The 20,772-nt window shown below is 50.4% G+C and overlaps 1 protein-coding gene across 13 annotated transcripts in view; it reads right to left on the bottom strand.

The window, feature by feature from the left end:
• ATXN7 (ataxin 7) overlaps window positions 1–20,772 on the bottom strand; it is a 199,049-nt gene that overhangs the window by 27,734 nt on the left and 150,543 nt on the right. For 7 of the 13 annotated variants that reach the window (XM_049863243.1, XM_049863238.1, XM_049863241.1 and 4 more), the window contains 8 exons: window positions 18,369–18,621; window positions 16,051–16,310; window positions 15,344–15,426; window positions 11,091–11,356; window positions 9,410–9,608; window positions 8,967–9,088; window positions 1,600–2,566; window positions 742–805 (listed from right to left, as the gene is read on the bottom strand). In XM_049863243.1, coding sequence (XP_049719200.1) covers window positions 742–805; window positions 1,600–2,566; window positions 8,967–9,088; window positions 9,410–9,608; window positions 11,091–11,356; window positions 15,344–15,426; window positions 16,051–16,310; window positions 18,369–18,621 — 2,214 coding nt within the window. The remainder of the gene's footprint in view (window positions 1–741; window positions 806–1,599; window positions 2,567–8,966; window positions 9,089–9,409; window positions 9,609–11,090; window positions 11,357–15,343; window positions 15,427–16,050; window positions 16,311–18,368; window positions 18,622–20,772) is intronic. The other 6 variants (XR_007514479.1, XR_007514478.1, XR_007514480.1 and 3 more) reach the window with 1 other exon arrangement.

The following is a 20,772-nucleotide window of genomic DNA, read 5'->3' as shown; positions in this document are numbered from 1 at the left end:
CTCCCCCAATGGTGTAAACCAGAGGTGGCAAACTGGCAGCTCCTGAGCCGAGCTTGGCCATCAGGCATGTGTTTGGATTACACCAGATGAAAAAAACAAGACTACGTTGCTTTAACATTGGGCACATTTCACATAAAGGCCAGATCTGTACTTTCTCTTTTAATACTGTCTGGGTGAGAAGCAGCCCCTGCCTGTAGGGGGGCCCGTGCTCCTCAATTTTCCAGAGGCGCTGTTATTCCCTACCGCACCCCACCAGCCCCTCTCACTGCTACTCGTGGGCAGCAGGGTCTGGATGAAGACAGTGTGTGTGCTCGGGGCCATGTGTGACGTGGACACTAAAACCCAGTGGAACCCTGTGGGGCTCACAATCGACCAGGAGGCGGCTCGGAAGGGAGGTTCTGGGGGAGGGTTGAACCACTTCTTGCTGTTTGCACTGCATTGTACGCTTCTCATAAACTACACTGAATGACTACAAAGCCCAGGATCCTCTGATCAAAAAGACACACACAAAAAGCCCAGGAGTAGCTGAAGCTCCAACAGAAGGCTTTAAGCAGTTGCTATTTAAATTCACAGATAATTTTCCTCATACTTTTGGCAACAGGTGTTAATTCACAGAGATAATAGAAAGAAATTAAATCACAGCAGGAAACTTCTTGGTATTTTCTTAAAAAAAAAACAAAAAACCTTAACCAGGTATTTAAGCTCTAAATATGAGGAAGAAAAAATAAAAAAGAGCCTCACATTTTAAACCAGGGCTCTGGGGTGATGCTGATGACAGTCCTGCTGGTAAGCGAGGTGAGCCATCCTGATGAATGAAATCACAAGAGGAGAGGTGAGCTGGAAGTTAGAGGAAAGAAGGCTGGAAGACACAGCTACTGAGAAAGCAGAGAAACAGCGTGAAGACAGAGTCCCGGCCAGCTCTGGGTCAGCGTCCACTCAGCCTTCTCCACTAACGGGCCATTTCTCAGGGTTCTGTCTCATCCATTAATTGACCTGAGATTTTGGTCTGCTCTTATGCCCATGCTCAATCCTGTTTTCCTGTCTCCCTTGAAACCAGGGAGGAGAAAATACAGGGGGAGATTTAACCACGACCTCTGGACTGTTCAGGGGGCAGAAGTATTGAAAGCTCTCAGATTTTCACATTTAGACCACCCCTTTCTAGGTCACGCTGCGTTTAGCCTAGCTGTCCTCTGAGGAACCCCCTCAAGAACCCCCTCTCAGGAAGCACTGCTGGCTTCCTTCCCTCACGCAGGACAGGACGCACACCATTCTCCCAGGACAACGCCTCGCTCGCTGGCTGCCGAGAACAACTCCCTGCGGATTCCGGCTCTGCCGCTGCCTGTTGGTGTCCACGGGCCCCTCTGCTAAATGCATTGCCATGTTTCCTAACCCAGGAACATCTTCCAAAGTCAGCAGAAATTGTGGCAGAGAGGAGCCCGTTTTACCGTCACAGGGCCATGAACTCTTTTTTAAAGACACACGAAGCTGGGTCTCTTCACAGACAAGCCAACCAACCCAACGGCACAGATTTCCAAGCTGGCAAGAGATCCCCAAGGAGAGGAAACAGGCATCCCCGTGGGCTCAGAGTCCACTTCCTACCTGATGAAGGAGGGAACTGTTGGTCAGTCCTTGTGCCCCTGGGAGGACGCCTGCGTGTTTCATGTGGATGTTGTTCACGGCCGGCAGCTTGGAGACCTTTGTGGGTTTGCTGCTATTGGTGCTGACGCTGCTTGAGCCAGATGGGCACTTTCTTTTCTTCCCTGTGAGCTGGTCTAGAGGAGTGTGTGAGTGTGAGGAGCGGCTGTGAGCGCTGGCCGCCAGCTCACTGGACTGGTGGACGAACGGGCCCAGAGAGAGAGTGGAGTCGCTGCTGTTGACCACCACGCTCATCCTCTTGATGGACTCTGCCGGGCTCCCACTGGGGGGGCCCCTCCCTGAAGGCTCGTGCCGGATGCTCACCGAGTTAGCTCTGCTCATCACACAGCTGAGGCCCATGCTGTGGGAAGATGTCACCACGGAGGGAAGGGGAGGCCCAGCATGAGCCACGCAGTTTTTCCTAAAAGACTCCATGGAATGAGAAGAAGAGGAACAGGAGGAGAACGGGGGAGCTAACAGCGGGGAACCACTTTTGCGTTTCTTTCCTGAGCCCCCACTGTTACTGCTACCGGTGCCGTGACAGTTGGTGCTGTTACTAGGAGACTCCCTGGGCCGTACAGACTTGCTGGCTTTCAGCTTCTGAGGTTTCCTGGACATGGGTGAGGAGGGGACCGAGGAGAGGCCGGAGGGCGTGGAGGGGGATGACGATGAAGGGCACACATGTCTGGACTGTGCGCTGCACACAGGATCCACTGCTCCCGAAGCTGCCGGCTGGGCGTTTAGTGTGGTTCCGTGAGCTGGGACCGATTTGCCAGTGGGGGAGACGCAGGCGGGTGAGGGCAGGACTGGGGATGGACAGACAGATGCTGCAAGGGAGCTGGCCCCGTACTGGGGTGTCGGCACAGCGTTGGCCCGGTGAGGTGCGCGTGTGGAGACAGGTGACGTGGTACTGGGCACTGGCGGGATTTTCCTGGGAAGAAGAGAGGGCAGGAGGTAAGATTTGCCACAACCATTCAGCTCCGACGCCAAGGGTCGCCCTGAAATGCTATGGACCTGGCCTGCCACTTCTCTGCGTGCAGAATAAAAACCAAACCCTCGTGCTCTATAGGGCCTGTGTGGCTCATCCCTGCCCCAGCTTCACACCCCATTTCCCAGCCCCAGCTCTCTGACTCCAGCCGCTGGTCCTCCTTAAGGTCCGAGGATGCGCCTTCACACTGCCGGGCACTGCCGAGCTGACTCCAACTCACGGCGAGCCCAGGTGTGCCAGAGTAGACACGTGTTCCACAGGGTTTTTAACAACTGGTTTTTCACAGGTAGATCGCCAGGTCTTTCTTCTGAGGTGCCTCTGGTGGGCTTAAACCTCCAACCTTTCAGTTAGCAGCTGAGCACAGTTAACTGTTTGCACCACCCGGGGACTTAACACCCCAACTTAAAACCCTGTAAATCCTTCACCTGGGATACTCTTAGCCCCAGTTCTGGCTCATCACTGAGTTCTCGGAGATCTGGCCTGACCATGCTGACTTGTGTAGTTCCCCACAGTCATGCACTGCCCGTTCTTAGACTTTGTAGACGCAGGATGGTAACTGTGTGACTGGTGACTAGCGTCTGACTCCTTTACAGAGTATTCTCAGTGCCCAGCACAGAGCCTGGAACACAGAAAGCACTCAAGTGCTGACAGAATTCATGAATGAATGACGGCAAATCAACAACAGTGAGGTCTTAACCAGTGGCCTGAATGGCCGCTCAAGGGAGGGCGCCACAAACTCTCAGGAGACTTCAGTCATGGTGCTATGGTAACGTATTCTATTAATAATATATGGGTAAGATATTTATCTGGGGGTGGGGAGGCCATTCGAATAATCAAACCCCCTCCTCCCACCCAGCTCCGATTTTTAAATATCGCAGCACCAAAATTTCAAAAGCTTCTGTGGCAGAATGAAAACAGAGGCGGTAACATCGAAAATGGTGCCAGGGCTGCTCTGCTCCTGACCTCACGGGGTAGCCCTGGCTGATCCGGTCAGTGAACCAGCTGCAGCTCCATCTCATCTCTGCGACGAGGGTGTCGGCCTAAATGGCTGCTGAGCTGCTCTGCAGATGCTTCTGAAGAACCATCATTAAAAACCCTTTGCCACTGAGTCCATTCCGATTCATAGCGACCCTACAGTTAGGTACCAAGAAAGGAATCGCTGCAAATGCTTGCACTTGCTTCAAGACCCTCCTCAGGCGTGCAGCCCTGCTCCAATTGGTGCTTCTCAGCCCTGGCTGCACATTACAATCACTTGTGCAACTCAACCACACCCCAGACCCACTACACCGGATCTGAGGGGTGGGCCCAGACATTAGTAACTTCTCATTTCCCCAAGAACCTGGCTCTAGTCTCTCAGAGGCTTTAGAAACGCTGAGTTCTGTGTCTCTGCCCCAGACCAACTTCATTAGACTCTGCACCTCAGCCAGCCCCCAGGAGCTCTCGGGCAGCACCTTTGAGAAGCACCCTAGTTCTAAAGGAAGCACCCTAGTTCTAAAGGAAGCACAGGCCCTGCCGCTCGCTGCGTGCAGTGGCGTCTCGTGGCCACCAGGTGGCGCAGGAAGCCGGGGCCGAAACATAGGCTGCGCAACCAAATCCTGGGCAAAGGCTTCCCTGGGGGGAAGACGTGGATCTCTTGGGGTGACAATTACTGGTTCCTCTTACAAAACCTCTTTTAAGTAATTTCTCACCTTTTGTATGTAAGAATACATAATCATACTGACTTACGTCTGCACAAACAAACTCTGCAAAGGTATACAAGAAATTAACAAAAACATTTCCATCTGTGGGGGGTGGGTGTGCACTAGGAGCCTGGGGGACCGGACTCTGTGGCCCTCTTCACACATCGCCTCTTCGTTTTAGCCAAGTGAATGTACTGCCTGTTCAAAGCGCTGAATTACCAAACGACAACCAACCAGCCCTTCTGAGAATCATCCAAGCCCCTCCTTAAAAAAAAAAAAAAAATTTTTTTTTTTTTCAGGGGAGGAAAAGAGGCTCCAAAATCATTAGGGGGCAAGAGTTCATGGAAATCATGGGGGTAAGAAAGGGCCTCCTTCAGAGGAACGGCTGGTCTGATTTCACTGCCATTCGGGCCCCACATGCTGATGACAACTTACCTCATACTCAACTCGAATCCCACCTCCACTCAATCACAAATTAATAATATTCAGGGATAGTGCAGGATGCTGGGAAACCAGGGCTCTTCCTGGAAGGGAAGGTTTCTGGCTGAGCCAGTAGGATGCCACCGGGACCACAGCGAGAGCATCCTTGAGGGCCTCAAAGATGCCACATGTGAGCGGCGCTCACTGGGTGAGAAGCACTGGGCCACCTCCAGCCGGCTCAGGGCTGCCTCAGCCTGCATCGCTCCTGTGTGCAACCTTTCCTCACACCTGGCCCGGCACCGGTCTCTAGACCTCCAGTCCGCCCTAGGCCTGTGTGCCAGCATGTCACTGAGCAACAAGTCTGCTCCTGTTGTATGGACTTTTTTAAAAACTAAAGGTCACATTAATGGAAAGTAGTAGTTCCCTCTTTCCTAGAAGCAAACGGTAAGGCAGTCAAGCCTTCTGACTGAGGATAGCACACAGTGGAGTCAACTTCATGATCCTGCTTTGCAAATGTCCACAGCACAACAGGAAAGCCTGTCTACATGAGCCACTTCACGGGGAACCAGAACTATCTTCATCTAGATGGGCTGCTGGCCACAAGCCACTTACCAAGATAACGGGGGTGAAACGTTCTGAAGACCCTTTGTAACACAAGTGGACTGAACCCACAGGCAACCAGCTCGAGTCCCAGCGGGTAGTCTGCCTCAACAAGAAGCTGAGATCTCATGTATCTTGAGGTGTTTTGATGTGGAGACACCTTCAGAACCCCCACAAAGCACTCCCCTGGCCCTGCCCCTGGGCAGGGACTACTGTCCCTTCATCAAGGTCTCCAAGAGAGCATCTAACCAGTAAGAACCAGGAGGACATGTGCGACAGAAAGGCAGAGTAACAGTGCCCTGGATCTGCCTTTCTAAGTGAACACATCTAATCTAAGTCCTATTCATGATCTTGGATTCGGTCCTCTGCCTGGTGGACATACCTTTTGTATGTAAGAATATACAACCATACTGAGCAGACAAGTCTCTGAGCAGCCCGCTGTGTCTTTATTAGGAAACCAAGGCAGGGAGACGAGCAGATATACTGGGAAAGAGTCCATTCAACGAGACACTACTAAACTCTGCCCCAGTGGAGGACTGGGGGTGACTTGAGGGCTGTGGAAGGCTCTATGTTTCCCAAAGGAGGTTCTATCAAACACTGGTTCCTTGAGATGCTCCCCGACAAACAGTTCCTGGTTCAGAAGAACCTGGGAGATGTTTCACAGGATACATGATATCCCCCACTTTCAGAGTTACGATGGACACTGCCCATTAAAGGCTGACAGGTCCTTCAGGAAAGAAAACTACTTACTTAAGGAGAGGCCAACTTAGGCTTTTTTTTTTTTTTTGCCATGGAACCTTTTCCAAATCCCCTTTGGGAAAACTAGCACACAGGCGACCGTCTCACCTTAAAACAGTACATCAGGCCACATGGCTCCTCTACCTGAAGACGTGCAAAAGCGCCCGGCTGCACTTAGGACCACTGTCAGCACCCTCCTCCCTCAGTGTATTCAGGACCAGCGTCACCACCGTGCTCACTGCACTCAGGACCAGCGTCACCACCGTGCTCACTGCACTCAGGACCAGCGTCACCACCGTGCTCACTGCACTCAGGACCAGCGTCACCACCGTCCTCCCTGCACTCAGGACCAGCGTCAGCACCGTGCTCACTGCACTCAGGATCAGCGTCAGCACCGTGCTCACTGCACTCAGGATCAGCGTCAGCACTGTACAGCCTCACTGCACTCAGGATCAGCGTCAGCACTGTACAGCCTCACTGCACTCAGGATCAGCATCAGCACCGTCCTCACTACACTCAGGACCAGCGTCAGCACCGTGCTCACTGCACTCAGGATCAGCGTCAGCACTGTACAGCCTCACTGCACTCAGGACCAGCGTCAGCACCGTCCTCACTACACTCAGGACCAGCGTCAGCACCGTGCTCACTGCACTCAGGACCAGCGTCAGCACCGTCCTCACTGCACTCAGGACCAGCGTCAGCACCGTCCTCACTGCACTCAGGACCAGCGTCAGCATCGTCCACCCTCCCTGCACTCAGGACCAGCGTCAGCACTGTCCTCCCTGCACTCAGGACCAGCGTCAGCACCGTGCTCACTGCACTCAGGATCAGCGTCAGCACTGTACAGCCTCACTGCACTCAGGACCAGCGTCAGCACCGTCCTCACTACACTCAGGACCAGCGTCAGCACCGTGCTCACTGCACTCAGGACCAGCGTCAGCACCGTCCTCACTGCACTCAGAACCAGCGTCAGCATCGTCCACCCTCCCTGCACTCAGGACCAGCGTCAGCACCGTCCTCCCTGCACTCAGGACCAGCGTCAGCACCGTCCTCACGGCACTCAGGACCAGCGTCAGCACCGTGCTCACGGCACTCAGGACCAGCGTCAGCACCGTGCTCACTGCACTCAGGACCAGCGTCAGCACCGTCCTCACTGCACTCAGGACCAGCGTCAGCACCGTCCTCACTGCACTCAGGACCAGCGTCAGCACCGTCCTCACTGCACTCAGGGCCAGCGTCAGCACCGTGCTCACTGCACTCAGGACCAGCGTCAGCACCGTCCTCACTGCACTCAGGACCAGCGTCAGCACCGTCCTCACTGCACTCAGGACCAGCGTCAGCACCGTGCTCACGGCACTCAGGACCAGCGTCAGCACCGTCCTCACGGCACTCAGGACCAGCGTCAGCACCGTCCTCACTGCACTCAGGACCAGCGTCAGCACCGTCCTCACTGCACTCAGGACCAGTGTCAGCACTGTCCTCCCTGCACTCAGGACCAGCGTCAGCATCGTCCACCCTCCCTGCACTCAGGACCAGCGTCAGCACTGTCCTCCCTGCACTCAGGACCAGCGTCAGCATCGTCCACCCTCCCTGCACTCAGGACCAGCGTCAGCACCGTCCTCACTGCACCCAGGACCAGCGTCAGCACCGTCCTCACTGCACCCAGGACCAGCGTCAGCACCGTCCTCACTGCACCCAGGACCAGCGTCCGCACCGTCCTCACTGCACCCAGGACCAGCGTCCGCACCGTCCTCACTGCACCCAGGACCAGCATCAGCACCGTCATCACTGCACTCAGGACCAGCGTCAGCATCGTCCTCACTGCACTCAGGATCAGCATCAGCACCGTCATCACTGAACTCAGGACCAGTGTCAGCACTGTCCTCCCTGCACTCAGGACCAGCGTCAGCATCGTCTACCCTCCCTGCACTCAGGACCAGCATCAGCACTGTCCTCCCTGCACTCAGGACTAGCGTCAGCACCATCATCACTGCACTCAGGACCAGCGTCAGCATCGTCCACCCTCACTGCACTCAGGACCAGTGTCAGCACCGTCCACCCTCACTGCACCCAGGACCAGCGTCAGCACCACCCACCCTCACTGCACCCAGGACCAGTGTCACACCGTCCACCCTCACTGCACTCAGGACCAGTGTCAGCACTGGCCACCCTCGCTGCACTCTGGACCAGCATTGGAACTGTCCACCTTCAGTGCACTCAGACCAGCACCAGCAGTCTCTTCACTGCACTCAGGACCGGCATCAGCACCATCCGTCCCTGAGGGCTCTCACACCTCACACTGCACCATGCTTGCCTTCTTGCTATTTTTCAAACCAGCCGTGCTCTTTTCTGACTGGAGACCACTGCATGTGTGGTTCCCTCTGCCTGGACCCACTCCTACCCGCCCACCCCAGTGGCTGCTCTTCCTCACCAGTCACCTCAGTTCCATGACTGCCTCTCACAGGCCTTCTCTGACTGCCCCCGGGACCCAATGCCAACTTGCTGTCTGAACACACGCCTCAGGTTCACTGTCTATAAAACGGGCATGACCACGGCAGCCCGACACAGACAACTGTGAACATGAAATGTGTCTAACCAGCTGCCAGGCACGGAAAAAGCTCAGTGTTAGCTATTGCTATGTTTTCCATGACGACATGTTATGTCCCCTTTACTCTTCTGTTTATGGGTTCTTGTCTTTCTCCCCCAACTAGAATGTGAGCTCCCAGCACCAGAACACCATGTTTGTGAATGAGGGAATGGCTGACTCGGCCTGCTCAGGCTAGTCAGAGGCCCTGCTGTCATTTTAGATAAACGATCTTCATGAAATCATCCCCAGAAGAAATAGGGAAAACAAAGATGCGGGCCCAAGGAGTCAGGCCTCCCACCACGGCTGGTGCAGCACTCACCTCCATAGCTGGGCGTTCAGATGCTTCTCCACTAGGAAGCTGAGGGCGCAGCGTAGCCGGTTCCACCTGGAGTCGAACACGTAGTAGCCTCTCCCGATCTGCCGGCTCCCAAACGTGCAAAACTGGGAGAAAGCACACAACCACGTGCTTACCCACCCGACAACGGAAAGGCGCAAACTGTGAGAGACAGAGCTTACTCAGAACCGTAAGCTGTGAAGCATGAGTGACAATGCCTAGCCCTGAGTGTCGCAGAAGAGAAAGGGAAAGCATGAACCGGCCCCGCGGACAGAGGGCATGGGCCTCTGGGGAGCCCTGTTCTGAGCTGGTTTCACGCCTGGGCCGCGAACGGCACCGACGGGCATGCCAAGGTCCCTGGCACACCCCTGCAGTGCCCTGTCCATGCTGCGTGGGGAGGTGGATGTGGGGGTGCACGTGGAACTTACAGATGCTGGCTGAGGGTGACGACCTGAATAATGACAGTCCAGTTTCTCAACAGACTCTTCTCTGTCATCACCTTCACCCTCCTCACTGGACAATCGAGAAGCTGGCTCAGTGGCAGGCAGGGGTGGATGTGGAGACTCATGGGCTGGAGGGGGGCCAAAGGGGGCACTCCCACCTTGCTGAGCAGGGCAACCTGGAGGCCTGGTGAGTAGAAAGTGCATCACAGATCAGTCAACACCTGGGCAGAGCCGCCTTAACTCAGATACAACAACGAAGCCCAAACCACCATGAGAGGCCTGGGTTTGACCACTAACTCTGGGGAAACAGATGCTGATCCAGGTGGCGCAGGAGTAAGAGGCCTGGCCCCGAACTACCCGATGTTAACTGAAGCTGTCTGCCAGACTTCACCCAAGGTAACTTATTTAACTAGTTCTCTCTTCTAGCGTCACTCGAGTGGCCTGGGTCCCCGTTCTACTCTCTCCGAGGGGGAAACACATATGGAATTTAAGAGAATTCCTTCTTTAATACCTCTTCCACTGGGTTTGGATGACTGAGGCAATTATTTGAGATAAATGGCATGAGACGGTGATAAAAAAAACAAGGCAGCATGGCTGCTTCACACACAGCCTGTCACGCAAGGACGGTAATGTTATCTTTCCTACACTTATAATGGCCTTGTGGTTCTTCAATTAAACTTACCTTTTAATACATGAAACACTTCCGTGAGGAGCTGGTCAAAGAGCTTGCTAAGGAAGCCACAGCTGGGGCCTGGCCATGTTCTAGAGGGTCTCCTCAGACCGCTCCTTGCTGCGCGGCTGAGAAACCACATGGCTCTTGTAGGACAGGCTCAAGCACACACTTGGGTTTCCGTGAGGGAGAGACTTCCACCCTTTATGCAACCATTTCAAGGATCAGACACGTGAGGGTGAAGTGTTTAGTCAGAGCAAGCAAAGGTGAGCACCTTCCTGAACGGAAGCTCTTGTGGCCGATATGTGAACAGGTGACACCAAGCTCCCTCATTCTCTATGCCTTTCTTTCCCTTCCCTCTGGAAACTGGGGACCAAGCTCTTAACTTCACCTTAGTTAACAACGCAAGCACAGACACATGCGTTTTCCACACTCACTGCCTTCCAGGTATACATGTGATAAATTCTCAGTAAAACACTTTGATCCATTGCTTATGATGGTGCTAAAATGCCTGATACACACTCAGGCTAAAGTCCCAAATAAATGAATGAAAAACACGTCGAAAAATGGATGCTATAGAACCTCAGGCTAAAAACCTGTCCCCGGCAAAGATTCCCTTGGTGTATTTGCAAGAACTGAGACAAATGAACGGGAAGTTACTGCCAAAGCTGTGTGAGCTGTTCCAATCACTAACCCGCACAAAGGACCAGAGTCCCAGCCCTCGTCAACGGGGTTAACAGATACCTCATGCTGGGCAAGGCTGGAGCAGGCAATGCCGTCTTTACTTTGCTCCTTGTATTTGGCCAAGCAGCAGCCCAGGTTGAAACATCCTAGTGAATCCAATGCATTTTTTCTTTGTCTCATAGTAAATCCAAATGTAAGAAAACCTCTCCATAGTGAGCCTGGTGTGCGTTTCTGGACACTGTGGCCGTGCTGAGTTGTACAACGGCAAAGGAGTTCTCTGAAGGAAGAGGACAGGGTGGATGCTCGGCTTACCTTGGAAGACCGGGGCTGTGGAGTTTAGGTTTACTAGCTACGAAAGGCTTTGATTCGGGAGCAATCACTCCGTGAGAGTTTTGGTGTGGCTCCTGGGAAGTTCTGAGAGGGGCAGGATGCAAGTCCCTGAGAGGCTGCGTTGGCTGCTGAGAGTCCGGATGGCGAATCGATTCCTTTTCCCTGGTTTTGTTTTTGTGCTCGGCTAACAACACATCAAATCGTTTTCTTCTGCCCTGGACAGCCCTCCGCTGGGTTAAGGAATGCGTCTACACACCAAAAAAAAAAAAAAAAAGGAAAACCAGAGAATGAGGAATCACAGTGAAAATTTTGTATCTGTCCTGTATTCAAAAGGAGCCCTGGTAGCACAGTGGTTAAAAGCTCAGCTGCTAACCAAAAGGTCAGCAGTTCGAATCCACCAGCCACTCCTTGGAAACCCTAGGGGGCAGTTCTACCCTGTCCTATAAGGTCGCTACGAGTCGGAATCAGCTTGATGGCAGTGGGTTTGATATGGTTTTTGGGTTTATGTTCAGAAACATTCCTCTCAATAAAAAAGCATCCTGGACTGCTAGCACGGTCAAAGGCTGCTCAGCATTTGATGAGCTAAAATTTCTCTGAGTTCAATCTTTTCTCTTTGCTGGAAAGAAGCACGTACTCCAGGCTCTAAGTACATGTGGTCGTTTCCCCCACGAAGAAGAAGAAGTGAGAGCTGTGCCACCTCTTGTGTACCTGACAGGCAAATGGGGAAACACAGGTGACAGGTACAAATGTTGTATTTCGTGGCACAATAAAAATCTACCTATATGAACTCTCGACTCCATTAGAAACACCACACTTCGGACTACTAAAAATTTTGTGTCTAGGGGAAAATTATTCCATAAGACCTGCATCAGAAAGTCTTCCTTTAGTAACTTGCCAGAGAGTAAAAATTAAATAAATTGCTTTTCTCTCTCCCAGGGAAAACGCTATGTAAAGCAAGGCAGTGATGCTGTCTCAAGGAAGGTTGTGGGGCACAGAACATAACACTGAGCGATGAAGCCAGCGAATGCTGTAAAGACACTCATTACTGAAATCAGTAAAACGGGACAGATAGCATCCCTGAGTCTGAAGATAACATCTCATCTCAGAAGTAAGAAACATCACGTCGAGAAAAAGAAAAGCCAGTTATGGTCGTGCTTTCCTTGAGAGGGCAGGGAATACAGGCCTCTGGCAAAAGCACGTTCTACCAAAAAAGTCTCAACTCCAAACCCATCTGATAATTACTGGTATCTTAAAAAGCAAAGGCTCCCTTTGGGCTAAGGCCACGCTTAGCAGAAGGTGAGGCTGTGTACCCAAGTGTGAACTGGTCAGAGCTGGGCAAACCTTACAGGCAGCCAAGTCTTATGGCTGCGAAAAGACTGTGCAAGTCAAGATAACTTGATTGTTCTGCGTTGCTGGGGTCTCCATCTGTAAAAGTGCAAGGAGACACTCATTCTCAGGAGCCAACGAATTTACGTTAACCACAGTGTCCCCAAATCACATATCCATTGAATACAAGGGAATTCAACTACACACTTCTTTTTCTCTTTTATGCTGAAAACACCATAAACAGTATTTTGTGTTTGTGCCCATATGCATCATACACACACGTTGCTGCACAGGTCTACACAGCACGTTTGCTACAATTTCAGAGATTTAAGGGAATTATGCTTCCAACATCCATTTAAATTTCGGTAACATAACCTATCCCTCCTTGTTAGACACACCACGAACTATGCCTGCCCAAAATCTAACCCAGCACAGGCAGCTGGATAAATGTGTTTGGCCTCTTTTTAAATTTTTATTTAATTTTCTTGGATAGGTAATAATATCCACAAGAAAACCTAAATGAGGACAAGGAACTCTGCCTCTTTTGTTTATTGTTTTACCAACACCTAGAGAAGTACCTGGCACTCAATCAATCCTTCAAGCAAAAATACTATTAAAGCAATAGGCACTGGGCGGTGAATGCACCTAAGATGTCACCGTTCCACTGGCCTGTCTCTCCTGACAGGTTATCAACGTCTCGTCATCCTTCAACGTCCCCAGGTGCTTAGGATGGCAAAGCCAAGTGAAGGAAGTGGGCAGAGATCATCAACATCTTCCCAGATCGGTTTAAAGAGTGAAGGCTTTCCACAGAGCTCAGAAAGACATTCCAGACAGCAAGCTGACGATTCCACGGCTCCCCACTCCCCAAGAACTCTCCAGGGGCTGGGGGCGTAACTAACCTTGGGGGTCCTGCATGGTCTTCTTGCTTGCCGTTCCCTCCTCCTCTGTCCCATGGGCCTCCCCCTTCCTTTCTGTTCAGCTACCTGGCCTTCCTCAGGCCCTAAGGTGTGTGCTCATTACAGAGCCTTCTCACAGGTCAAGTCCTCTGCCCTGAACATCTCCCTACCCTTCTCTGCCCAGGCAAATCATCACGTGGATGTCAGCCCAGTGTTCCATGGCAAGGAAGCCTCCCTGGCCAAACCTCCTCACTGCGGGCTCCCTCCCTGTGACTCACTGCGGTGGTTTACATTTCTTTGGGTGATTATCTGATTAATGCCCATCTCTTCCTCAGACGACTCTAAGCTCCACAAGGGCAGGACCACATCCTGACATCTTGATTTTATTAAACCGTGCATCCTCTGGGGCCCAGAATGAGGTCTATGCACCTAAAAAAGTGCTGCTGCTGTCGAGTCCATTCCAACTCATGGCGACCCTACAGGATACAGCAGAACTGCCCCGTAGGGTTTCCAAGGAGCAGCTGGCAGATTTGAACTGCCAACCTTTCGGTTATCAGCTGAGCTCTTAACCACCACGCCACCGGGGCTCCACTGCACCTAGACATATGCAATAAATAATTTCCCAGTGAATGAAAAGGCAACGGTGACCAGAGTCAAAATCTATTTTCAAGGAAGACTTAGAGGAAGAAACAGGACATTAGATAGTAAGGAAGTGAGGTAGGGACAGTGAGGGTGGCAGGTAGACAAGATGGGAAAGATGGCCAGAAGCGGGAGCAGCAGGCCCCTGACAGTGAAGAGCAGGAACAGAAGGGACAGAAGGGACAGAAGAGGCCTGGGCAGCACCCTGGGGACACTCTGGGTAAGAGCATCCTACACAACTTAAGAGCTTCTGCCAAAATGGAGGCAGGGAAGGAGAGAAGGACTGACAAAGGAAATTCTAAGGAAGAGTAGCCTACAAAAGGGCACGCCTGACAGGATGCTGTATTACCTGGGAGTTTTATGCTGAACTCACGACAAGCCGGAGCTGAGGACATATACTAACGCAATGACAGGCTTAGCATCATGTCACAGATAGCTAATGACGTCCTTAAAAGAACATACGGAGAGCACACATGTCTGAAAAGGAAGGCAGGGAAAACAAGGATCCACACAGTTTACCCAGCAATAAGGCTCAGGAAGAATTCGGCACAAACTCCTGGCGGATGCTGAGCTGAAACGACGTTTAGTTTCACCACGGTGCTTTTCAGGTGATTAAAAAGAGCATCTTGGGTAAAGAAAGCACCCTTCACTGACCAGGTTAACATAATGGTGGCAAAGCCAGGGAAGCAGGAAGGGAACAGGAGAGGGTGGCCAGGTGTGAGCACACGCGGAATGGGCAGAGGCCTGCCTTCATGAGTTCCCTCTGAGGAGTGAAGCCGTGACACAGTCTTGCTGCCTTTCTATCAGTGCACTGGCATTTTAAAGGAATTAGAATCTCAGGACAGAAAGGAGAATCCTTGCGTTTTATTGATTTATGTATAAATTAGATGGTATTTTACCAGCTCTATCAAAAAAGAATTAGAAAAACAAGGCTATCTCAACAGAGTCACAGATTTTTAAAAGTGGTTCTTTAAAATTTAAGAACCATGGATTACACAAACATTTAAAGAATACTCATTTGTACGCAAGGGAATGTCTATGCGTACTGTAAATCGGCACGATCTGAACCACGGTAAGGGGTAGCCTCTAGTATTAAATCTCTATGGAGAGATATGTCAAGTCTTTAAAAGAACAGACTGATCGGGAAAGAGCATTATTCCCCTGGATACCAGAGGGCTCAGCAGAAGCAAAACCTCTCTAAGATTGTAATTTCTAACAACAGATTCCACATCTCAGACACTCTGCATCACTTACAAAACCCGAACATCCACAGCTCGCCAGGGCCCTCTGGGTTAGAGACTCCGGGACCCTGCAGGGCACCACATTCCCTGAGCTGCTCAGAGTCGGGTGCTCCCACTGCAGAAGGCCACCTACCTTGCATGTCAAAGACCGGGTGCAGGGCTTCTTGGTGTCAAGGTCAATGACCCCACAGTGTATATCAGGATCAAACTCTCTTTCTGTCAAAAGCACAGACATTACAATGGGCTTGCCAAGCTCTCCTTGGTTTATTTTGTAAAGAAAATAGAAAAAAAATCTCGAAACAAATTATAATCTGAATAAAATCTACCACATTATCAATAAGTACAAAATATACAAGATATGTAACAACATAACAAATTATAAAATAACAAAGAATATACATAAAATACAGCAAAGAAGCAACATCACCTAGAGCGCTAAAGTCATTAACACATTATCAATACGTTCGCAGAAGACCACCAGAAAGCTGTCTGTGTTACACACACACGCACACGTATGCACACGCATGTGCATGCACACACGCACGCAGTCACGCACACGCGCTCACACCCACGCACACATGCACTCACGCACTCACACGTGCACACACGCACACACACTCGCGCACACATGCACGCACGCACGCACACGCACATACGCAGACTTGCACACACACACGCTCTTTAAAACCCAGAGTGCAGAGAACGAGCACATCACCTACAGACAATTCCTCTTACAGCTGAAGCTGGCCAGTATGTAAAAGAAGCTTACAGGTAGTTCACTTTGCTCCCCACGGATGGCCACTTACACATAAACGTCACTAAGAGGAAGCGCAAAGTTACCTGATAATCTCTTATTTAAAAATTTCCGACTACCGCAACTGTCTTCAGATTTCTTTTCTGGGGCGGGCGGAGCAGGCAGCCCTTTGCCGTTGAGAATCTGTCCAGGTGAAGGCAAGGTTGGCTTTGGTACAGAGGGGCAGTTAAGGCCAGGCTTGACTGAGGAACTCACAGGTGCAGGACAGGCTGGCCCGGTGACAGATTTCAGTAGTGGGCCAGCCACCTTTGGGTGAATCTTCTCCACTTTGACAGAGGCTGTCATGCTGTCGTAGGGGAAGCGAGAACACCAGCGTCTGAGTGTCCTAGCGACCCCAGGAGGCTGCTGAGCCCGAGGGACAAGGGCAGAGCCTGCGAGTGCCCAGGTCCTGCACAGGGCCTGCTCCCATGGGGCACCTTATGGATGTCTGTTAGGACTATTCAGAAACACCGGTAAGGTTCACCCTTGTTTAGTGCAAGCCCCACTGGCAAGGCAAAGCTCCAGGGCACTACCACATTTACTTGACCTTTCTTCATTTCAGGAAAACGTTACACGTGGGCTAAGGGCTAAATCAGACCTTAAACCAAATACAATTCCTGCAAGAAGTGAAAACATGAAACGGTCTAAAGGGACCAAGACTACCTGGAGGACCTTTAGAGAATCTTTTGAGAACTGTCACTTTTAATAATCCAACACAACAAAGTAAATCTCTGAAGGTGCAAAAAAATAGAACAATCAGAATTTGAGAATACTTCCAAGAAATATCACCAAAGACTTACAAAAACTCCAACGAGCCTAACAATATATCTGAAAGCAGCTGAGTTTAATACGTTTTCACTTGACAACACATATTTTAACCTAAATGCACCGATTTTAAGGGTCCTGCACTTCTGTCAACGAGGAAGACCAATGTTTAGTTAGCGCATGACACGTTAGCAAAGTGGTAATTCTCCAGCCCCTGAAAAAAGCCTCCACTCTAGGAGCGCAGGGTATAAGCACTGGGCAGGACTGCCGGACAATGAATCCACGTACCGCAAACGAAGCAATGCTCTCTCGGGATCTACTGACAAAGCGTTTTGCTTGGTAAAACTCACCAGGGTGGAAAGCTCACAACTGGCCTGGTCCCTGCTACAGCCCAGCTGCAGTGAAGGTCAGGACTGACAAGGTTTATGCTCTCTGCTCAGTAGTCAGGGCTCCAGCAGCAGTTAAGCTGGAGCGTGGCTCACGCGCTGAGCTGGCACTTTCTTTGGCTTTCAGACCATTCAGGAACGAAAGCCAAGCTTCCTGCATCACACTTCTGCCAGGTGAGCAGGGCTGGGGGCTTAGCAACCAGGACAAACAGCCCCAATCACCTGTATCTACAACAGCCCGGCAGCAGCGGAGACACTGCAAGGAGCCATGGCCTCTCCCAGCTGGCAAGGGCCTTGGGCACTAGCAGGTGCTGGACCCTGCCCTGAGATTAAACAGGTTATCAGAGTTTGGGACTAAGATGTGCCGCGTGCCCTCCAAAAGGGAGGCAGGCCAGGAATGCCACCAAGGCTGAGGGATGCTGTGACGAGGCAAGAGGTGATTACATGGGAGTGCCTGGTGCTTGCTCACGTGATTCAAGGAGCCTGCCGACCAACGCACCCACGTGGAAACTTGCCAAGGCCTTGCCTGGTGGCTGAGAACTTCTCTGTCCTTCCTTATCACTGTGGTGACATGAACCCAAAGCTGGCAGGGAGGAGCACTGCTTCCCTATTTGCTTTGCAGGCCCCAGAAAATCCTAGAACAGCTTCTGGAAATATCCTCACCTTTTTATTATCACTACTGCCAACGACAGCAATAGACACTCAGGCATCTATTCATTAACTGTCTCTGACGCATCAGACCTACAACGTGTACCAAGTCTAACACCCCCAATAACCTTGCACAGTGGGTGTGAGAGAGCTGCAGTGTCTGCCCAAGGCCCTGCAGCTAGGAAGTGACAGAGGTGGGATCAGAGCCTGGGCCTGTTCGACCTGAGGTCATCTCGGCTAACATCCCTCAGCCTTATCAAGCTTCCTTCTCCTTACCTAGAAAATGGTGATAAAGACAGTATCTCATAGCATTGTGAGCAGTAAATAACATGCTACACACACAGAGCCTGGTTTCAGCACTTGGTGCAAAGAAGGGTTAGTAAGTATTCTCTTTGCTATTACTGCTCCGTAAGGTCTCCCAGGATACGACAGGGAAACAAAAAGAATCAACATCGTATTTCTGAAATTTCCCCCAAATGGGCTCTCTTTCATATTATTTACAGATCCACCCAGGCATATACCATTCCCAGCAGGTAAGCTCTCAAAACCCTCCTGGCCATACTCACATTCTACTATTGGGGCCCCTACTTTGCTGAGTGAGATGCGTTGGCCCAGTGTTCCCCCTGAACTGCGGTTTCTCTTTGGGTGATTTCAACAACTTGGAGCTTGACGAACACGCGCTCAGGGCGCCTCCAGTGGAAGACCGGCTGCTCCCGCCTGCCCCGCCTCCTTTGCTTTTGGACAGAGAAGGGAAGAAGGAATACACTGAGGTGGGAGGGACGGCCAAAGGCGGCTTGCTGGGTGAGCTGTGTCTTCTTTCTGGAAAGGAAAACAATGAAGAACATCACCACGTTTCAGTCAACTCTCAAATGGAACCCTGGAAGAGTACCTGAAATCAACACGTTTAGGTTAAAATACGTGTCAGTAAGTGAAAATGTATTAAAGTTAACAGCTTTCAGAAATGGCTTATCTGGGCCCCACAGACTGTTGTTTAAGATTCTAGGAACCGGTCCTCCTGCTCAGGAAACATCTCAGCATACGGGGGTTTATCACATGTACCCATTAGGAAATTAAACAGCCAGTCAAAACCTGAGAACTCTGCCTTTTGAGTCCTGCACGGGAGAAATGAACCTTGCTGGCTGTACCTTGCGGCCAGAGAGAGGAGAATTATTCATTCATCTGCAGAGTTCTGCTACTGACGCTAAATAAAATTCTCTTTTCCTTTCTGGCACAGTGCCTCTCCAATTTTCAAAATAGCAAAATGTTAAGAAACAAGTTGTACCTTCATTTTTTGTCACTACCCGCCAGCATACAACACCAATAAGAACATTTCTAGGGTTATTTTACCGTTCCTTAAGAATCTGTGCTGAAATTTTCCAGTGAATCATTTCATTCCCCTTTTTTAATAATCTCACTTGACTACAGATGGCACAGCTCCGGTTCACACCACTAAGATGCCAAAGGCGCAAGACAAAAATACCACAAATAGCTACACCCGTTTTCTAAACCAGGAAGTAAGTAATTCATAGTTAAGTACAGACCACACAGGTTCAGCTGAAAGGAAATCTAAAATAAATAAGACAACACATCTATCCACTAGAGAATCCGGTTTTCTCAGAGGAAAGCAACCCATGCTAATATAAATCGGAAGCTGGTGAAGAACGTCACCACCTGAAACGAGTAAATTCGGTAACTTTATCCACTGAGATACCTTACGATGGTAACTTGGCAGCTGCTTTCAATTAACCTTGTAATTTAAAATTACACATTTGCTTAACTTTGTTTTAAAATGCATGTGATCCAACATCTACTTAGGACACTATGGGAGCTATATGAGTATTTAAAAATAAACATAAATAAAAAACCAAACCCGTTGCCGTCAAGTTGATTCTGACCACAGCGACCCTATAGGACACAGCGGGACCGCCCTATAGGGTTTCCAAGGAGCCACTGATGGATTTGAACTGCCGACTTTTTGGTTAGCAGTAGGGCTGCATGTTGAAATCAGTGACTACAAGTACTACTTCAATGTTTTATGGCCAAAGGTCTCTTTACAGCAGTCCCTAGTACTTCTGTGAAGCTGTGCTGACTTACTCCTGAAAGGACACCGGTTCCACAATGCTCCACACCAGAACAAAATTATTACACAATCTGCAGACAAAAATCAAACTCTCCAACTCGACCACACAAAGGCTACAATCAACTGATAGTGGTTTTTTTTTTTGTCCTCTTGCCTTTTTTTCCCCTCCTGATATGAAAGTTATGTATAAGAAAGGGAAAACTAAAAAGAACCTAAGTTTAATAATTTACAAATTCCCCGTCAAGAGTTTTTTTTTTTTTTTAGTCTCTCCTCTGTGATCTCAAAATCCTTAATATACTTCCAAACATCAGCATTTATCAGCCAGGACTCTAAACACCTACTTACAGTGTAAATACTGGGGCACCTTGGCAGGTAGCTTCCTTGAGCCTTGTCTTGGTGACCTTCCTCTGTAAGCCATGGCACAGAGTAGGCCTTCAACTAATGTTCGCACATTAATTAACTCAACTAACGGTTGCTTTAACATTTACTTTGATTCATATTTGCTCTCCCTGTAAAGAGGAGTGATTTTCCAGCGACCCGAGGCCAGCAGGTCTCAGCCCTGGCTCCATACAAACAACACAAGCAGTGGTTTTAATTGGTGTGAGGTGTGGCCCAGGCATCCAGAAGTTGACAGGCTCCCCTGCAGGACTCTACTGTTTAGCCAAGGCTGAAAGCCTGCCCTAGACATAAGTCCTGTCTCAAGAACTGGTAACCCCGGCTGAACGAGCTAACATTCGCAAGGCACTGAGGACACTACCCAGTACAGGGCACTAATGCTCACCGGGGCTACCTGCCCTAAAGCAGTGTTCCAAACTGCCATCAACTGAAAACCATTTTCATAATTTTTACCAACATTCACAGAGAATACTATTTTTTCCTCAACATTTTAA

This window comes from Elephas maximus, chromosome 20, assembly GCF_024166365.1.
Source record: "Elephas maximus indicus isolate mEleMax1 chromosome 20, mEleMax1 primary haplotype, whole genome shotgun sequence".
Classification (NCBI taxonomy): domain Eukaryota; kingdom Metazoa; phylum Chordata; class Mammalia; order Proboscidea; family Elephantidae; genus Elephas; species Elephas maximus.
This window is presented reverse-complemented; position numbering and strand designations above follow the sequence as displayed.